At 31.3% G+C, this 6456-nt stretch overlaps 1 protein-coding gene across 1 annotated transcript; it reads right to left on the bottom strand.

Annotated features, from left to right (window-relative positions):
* LOC133295487 (heavy metal-associated isoprenylated plant protein 39-like) lies at positions 1–1667 on the bottom strand. Its single transcript, XM_061494326.1, has 3 exons — positions 1456–1667; positions 791–866; positions 1–545 (listed from the first exon to the last, which is right to left on the bottom strand). Exons 1-3 carry the CDS (start codon positions 1459–1461, stop codon positions 244–246), a joined length of 384 nt encoding a protein of 127 aa, XP_061350310.1. The 5' UTR covers positions 1462–1667; the 3' UTR covers positions 1–243.
* Positions 1668–6456: the final 4789 nt, after the last annotated feature.

Genomic DNA, 6456 nt, shown 5'->3' with positions numbered 1-6456 from the left:
TAATTGAATAATATTAATTCAATATCATTCAAATTTAATTATTGCTTGAGAATAACACATCAGAATTTTACACGAATACCAGCAAAGTCTAATCAAACATTACAAATCAAATTCCTATACATCATATTACTCTTCTTGGACACACTCCATCCCTCAATCTGAATTGTTAGAAAAAGCTCCCAAAAAATGGAAAATAACTTCTTCTTTTTTTGCGTTTGCTTTTCATATCAGGTATCCTAAATTTTAGCAGATGACACAGCCATTAGTGTCCTCCTCTTCCACACTTGTAACATAGTGATGCTGATTAGACTGTAGTGGGGTCATGTGATAATAAAGTGGATAGGCTTCATAAAGCTTAACAGGTTCTGGAACTTTTATTGAATCCTTCTTATCATCTTCCTTCTTTTTTTCTTCTTTAACAGGTCCAACAGAAACTATTTCAGTATGACACCATTTCCTTAGCTTCCCCACAACATGTACTGGATCAATGTCTCCCACTAATGTTAATTTCTTGTCTTTCATGTCAACAGACACTGATTCAACCCCTACAAGATATTAACAAACACAATTTCAATTACAAATCAATATAAGGTTACTGTAAAACTAATCCACTATAACAAAGCATAGTAAAATGTTTTGCTTTCATTGCAACTTTCTAGCCAACAATGAACTACAGGGTATTTTTCTTTTTTTCTTTTTGGTCTCTGTTTGAATTTTATTGATTGCTTCTAGCATCTAAAAACCAAGTGGTTTAGCAAAGAAAAGAGATTAAGAAGTTGAAATTCAATACCTGAAATGCCAGAGACTGTTTTCATAGCTTTTTGCTTGATTCTGTCATCGTACAAGTCTGCCTTCAACACTACTTTCTGTCACAGAACAAACCAAAGAGCTTTCAGGACTCAACAATTACTTATAAGTCTACAATATGAAAGGAAATCATAACAGACAACGAACACAAAATTGTTGATTTTCATACTTTGAATGTCAAAAAAGATATACACGAATTCAGACCAAAAAATTTAAAGCAAATATATATATATATATAGCAGGTTATATTTACAGACTTTTTTATTTAGAAACTCTTATAAACTACATTAAGTATGACCGGTCATACTTTATGCAGTGTACTACCGGTCTACTTAGTGTAATTTACCAAAAAAAATTAACAAACGGATCCAATCCCATATATATATATATATATATATATATATATATATATATTCCTTTCTTTGATTGGTTTCAAACTTATTCTGTCCAACAGGACATTGATTATCCATTCAAGACTCCTCCTAATGTCATCACTGATTATATATATATATATATATATAATATCAGTCATGCATGAAGACATAACAAAACTCATTCAAAAAAATAAATAAATGGGTGATTTAATGATTAGGTGATGAAGGGAAGGAGATCATAGAGATTCGTTTAACTTGAGGGTATAATTCTAACCTTCATTGTTGTTAAGAAACTTGAGAGAGCTATGCAATAATTGTTGGTGACAATTGCAAAGGAAGGCCTGGACGAGTTTGGGGACTTTGAAGAGATAAAACACTGGAAGAGGAAGTGTTGGGAGATATCTATGTTTTGTACTTGAGATGAAGTGGTGGAGACAGTGGAGTGAAGGTGAGGTTGAGCAAGATTTTATTGTGGGAAGTGGTGAGAAACATTGAACACAGTCAACACAAGTCAAGGTCAAAAGTATAGTGTTCTTCCTTCGCGGATGGATCCATAAAAAATAATAATGTAGTTGAGAACTATCCTAGAGGCTTGGTTGCCTTTGGTTTCGCTGGCATTTCTGTCAACATCAACGTATTTGTCTCATTACGACTGTTTCATCTCATTCATGAATCACGCGTTTGTCAATGGGTCCCATCCCAAAGGCAGTTCCGTGGTATATTTGGCGGCCCATCATAATTCACCACAGAATATAGATATCAATTTAAATCATAAAAAAAAATTTCCTCTAGTTTTATAGATATATATATATATATATATATATATATATATATATATATATATATATATATTATGAAAAATATTTCTCATGTTGCATGAGAATTCAATTCTCATGTTGTAGAGATAAAAAGCATGTGAGACCTATGTGTTAGAAAAAATTATATGTAGGACCCATGTCAGCACGAAAATCGAAGAGTGCGTAGGAAAATTTGAATCCTCATGTTGAATGAGAATTATAAAACCCTATATATATATATATATATATATATATATATATATATATATATGGGTTTTATAAGAGTTATATTGTAGGAAAAATGATTGCGTTATGTTATAGAGATTCGTTTTGCGTGCCGTAGTTTTTTTTTCTTTAAAACATGTGGGTCCCACAAAATGTTGTGTGTGTAGGAAAGTTGTTGTGGTCATGTTAAATGATAGATGTAAATCCCTATATATATATATATATGGGAAAAGTGTTTGTCATTTTAAATGACATAAAGTTATGTCATTTTAAGAGAAAGACAGACACATAATAATAATTTTCATTTAAAATTTAGATTAAAAAAAATTACTCATTTTCTCTCCTATAATTTTCATTCTGTATGTCTATCTCTCTCTTAAAATGACATAACTTATATCATTTAAAATGACAAACATCAAACCCATATATATATATATATATGGCAAAATGATTTATGCAGCCGTTGTACCTACAACAAGTCAGGATACGGCACCGGATCCAAGGATACGGAACCAGATCCTGTTTTTTTTTTTTTTTAAAGAAAAGCTGTGGGGCTCACTTTTCTGTGTCAGCTGTAGATAACACTGTCTACGGCGGCTGCAGAAATGATAAGCCCTATATAGGCTTATCGTTTCTCAAGCTGCTTGAGATAATCTTATCTCCGGCTACTAAATCATAACCGTACAAAGATTGATCAATGGTGATACAGGAAGAGAGAAAAAAAGGAAATCATAACCATTCAAATGTGAATCACTTAATATAAGGAAATAAATAAATAAGAGGTAGGATATTTTGACTACCAATTTTTTCTACTACTACTCCACTACCACTTTAATCACCATTGGATTAAAAGTTATTTTTCTTTTCTCACTCTTCATTCAACTTTTCCTCTAATCCAATGGTGATTAAAGTGGTAGTGGAGTGGTAATAGAAAAAATTGGTAGTCAAAATATCCTAACCCAATAAATAAAACGACATAGTTTTTTGGTAGCCGAAGATAAACTTATCTCAAGCTGCTTGAGAAATGTTTTTCCCATATATATATATATATATATATGGGAAAAATGTTTCTGCAGTTAATGCAGATAAGTTATCTGCATTTATTCTCAAAACGACGTCGTTTTGGTATTGAAATCTTAAAAAATTATAAATATAAAGACTATTATAACCTTGAAAAAAAATTAAAATTACAAAAACACCATGATTTTTATCCAAAAACGACGTCGTTTGGGCTTACTTATTTGCAGTAACTGCAAAAAAATGAACCATATATATATATAGGGATAGGATATTGTGACACCCAAGTTATGTTACACCCATGTGACACCCAATCAATCTCACCGTTAGATCGCTTATGTTGATCCAACGGTTATATTTATTTCCATCTTTGTATGGTCATGATTTCCCAAATTTAATATTTTATATTTATTTCTACCTTTGTATGGTTATGATTTCCCATATTTAATGCTTTCACTTTAAATTTGGGAAATCATGACCATACAAAGATGGAAATAAATATAACCGTTGGATCAACATAATCGATCTAACGGTGAGATTGACTGGGTGTCACATGGGTGTAACATAACTTGGGTGTCACAATATCCTATCCCATATATATATATAATAAAATCATTTCTGCAAAATCATTTCTGCAGCTGTTTTATGTACAGCAACGACAGGTGTGTATGGTTCTGATTCTCCACATTTAATGCTTTCATCCTTTGTATGGTTATGATTTCCCGCATTTAATGCTTTCGAGTATATATATGGCAAATATTTGATTACTGCACGTACAATCAGTGTTATTAAACCTGACCCGAGCATCGACCCGGTCGGGATATTGGGTCACTGGGTCACTGGTTGGACCGGTGGGTCACAGGTTGGACCGGTTGGCCCGGATATATATAAATATATAAAAATATATATAAATATGAACATATAAATTCAATTATATTCTCCATATCTAAAATGAATTAAACAAGGTTCACTAAATAAGCTCAAAAATATGGAGCATAAATAAATAAAAATGCACGATATTACTATATCAATTTAAATTGCTACTCATAATCTCCATAAACATACTTCTCAATAAACATTGAACTCATATTTTTCAAATTCAACTACATTAAAATACATATTTCACATTCTCTTAAGTTATTATTCAGCAAATTGCTTCAATATTAGAAGCTGAAATTTGTGGTCATTGTAGAAGAGTATATTAGCAAATAAAATTACAAAAAGTTTTTAAAATGAGTTATACATTTTATTTCTGACAAGATGAAGCAATTTTGATTTTTTTGATTTTTTTTTAAAATGCATGACCCAATCGGGTCACTGGGTCACCGATTTTGACCGGGTTTGGCCGGTTTTGTCCGGGTTTTGAACGGATTTGACTGGGGCGATGCATGATCGGTCCAATGCTTGACCCGAACTGGTCTGATGACCGGTTCATCAGGTCCCGGGTCGGGCCGGATTTTACAACAGCGCGTACAGCAGCTGCAGAAATGTAAACCTCATATATATATATATATATATATATATATATATATATATATATATATATTATATTCTTGTTGTTAATGCATGTTTTCTTAGGAAACAACTAGGGAACTAGGATTCTTTTAAAATTACAGAGAATTAAGGTAACAAGGAATTGAACCTTAATTACTTAGAGGAATCGATTGGCATTATATTATATTAAGGGCAGTTATTTGATTGTTTAATCATAAGAAGGATATTGGGAAAATCGAAACCTTAATTACGTCCTTTCTTGATTTTCAAAACCAAATTCTTTTTCTTTACTTGCTTTTAATTCTAAAATTGAATATTCTTGCTTGTTTTTAATTTCAATTCTTTTCATCTCAAATTCGATTGTCCAACTAAATTGTTGTTAGCGAACTAGTGCTTGAAAATCAATTCTCGTGGGAACAATCTCGTACTCAATACACTTTTATTACTTTTACGACCGGTGCACTTGCCGAATTCGCAACAAGTTTTTGATATATATATATATATATATATATATATATATATATATATATATATATATATATATATATATATATAGGGTTTTATAATTCTCATTCAACATGAGAATTCAAATTTTCCTACACACCCTTCGATTTCCGTGCTGACATGGGTCCTACATATAATTTTTTCCTAACACGTGGGTCCCACATGTTTTTTATCTCTACAACATGAGAATTGAATTCTCATTCAACATGAGAAAATCAAACCCCATATATATATATATATATATATATATATATATATATATATATAGATTGAGGTATATTTTATATGGATGCAAAGCCCCAGCTGTTTACTTTCAGATTATGTAACCCTTACAATGAAATTTTTTCAAAAATCGAATTATTATGAATTTTACCAGTCAGGAGGTTTTTGGAAAATACACTGAATTTTTGAGGAACTTGCGAGTTCTGTTTCGTGGGGCTAGAGACCTCCGATTCGCGTATAATTTATATGTACGCGAAGTCCCAGATGTCTAGTTTCTTAGTAGCAAAGAAGATTTTTGTAAATTTTTGTACTCGGATTTTTTTATAATATTTTCAAGACAGATTGTTTTCGGGAAAAATCAGAGTTTCGCAGTGAAAGCCTTTTTGAATTTTCTTGTTGTTTTATTTCTCCAAGTCAATGTCTAAGCAAGCTTTTCTAATTGATATTGAATGAAAAAGTTTTTACATAAAGGGAATTTCACACGTTAACGTTAAGTCTCTAATCCGCTTAGCAAACAACTCTCTTGGATGCATACAAGGGAGGGTGTTACACTAATATGGTGGGTCTAAGATTAAGACTTTAATCTCTTCCCAAAAATGGTGGGTCTAAAATTAAGACTTTAAACTCTTTCCAAAAATGGTACTGAAAAGGATCGAACACATGCTCTTTGTCTCATCATCACCTGTTCAGCTCCCATGCGTCAACTGAGCTAGTGTCATTTCGTATTTTATCCATATATTTTGGTTTAATTTTCCTCCTTTATTCTCATATGCTCAGTTCCTATATGCCAACTGAGCTAATATCATTTGGTATTTTATCTATATATTTTGTTTTTTTTCCCTCTCTTTTACCATGATCATGTAATTTCAATATTAAATATAGGAAAAACTTAAAAAAAAAACCAAGTGATTTAATCTCTATGTTTTATTCATCGCTTATTTCCTTTATAAATTTTTCATTCCACCTTTATCACTATTATAAATTGGAATAGTCTCTCCATTTTGTCCATTAATAAA

The sequence above is a fragment of the Gastrolobium bilobum genome, unplaced genomic scaffold, assembly GCF_033153095.1.
Source record: "Gastrolobium bilobum isolate Gb01-03AN ecotype WA unplaced genomic scaffold, APGP_CSIRO_Gbil_v1 utg12887, whole genome shotgun sequence".
In the NCBI taxonomy this organism is placed as follows: Eukaryota; Viridiplantae; Streptophyta; class Magnoliopsida; order Fabales; family Fabaceae; genus Gastrolobium; species Gastrolobium bilobum.
Note: the sequence above shows the minus strand (reverse complement) of the source record. Positions and strands in the feature narration are given on the sequence as shown.

Excerpts from the sequence above, each read along its gene's own strand:
- LOC133295487 (XM_061494326.1), bottom strand. Across the intron at positions 546-790 it reads AACAGTCTCTGGCATTTCAG|GGGTTGAATCAGTGTCTGTT; the intron begins GTATTGAATTTC and ends AATATCTTGTAG.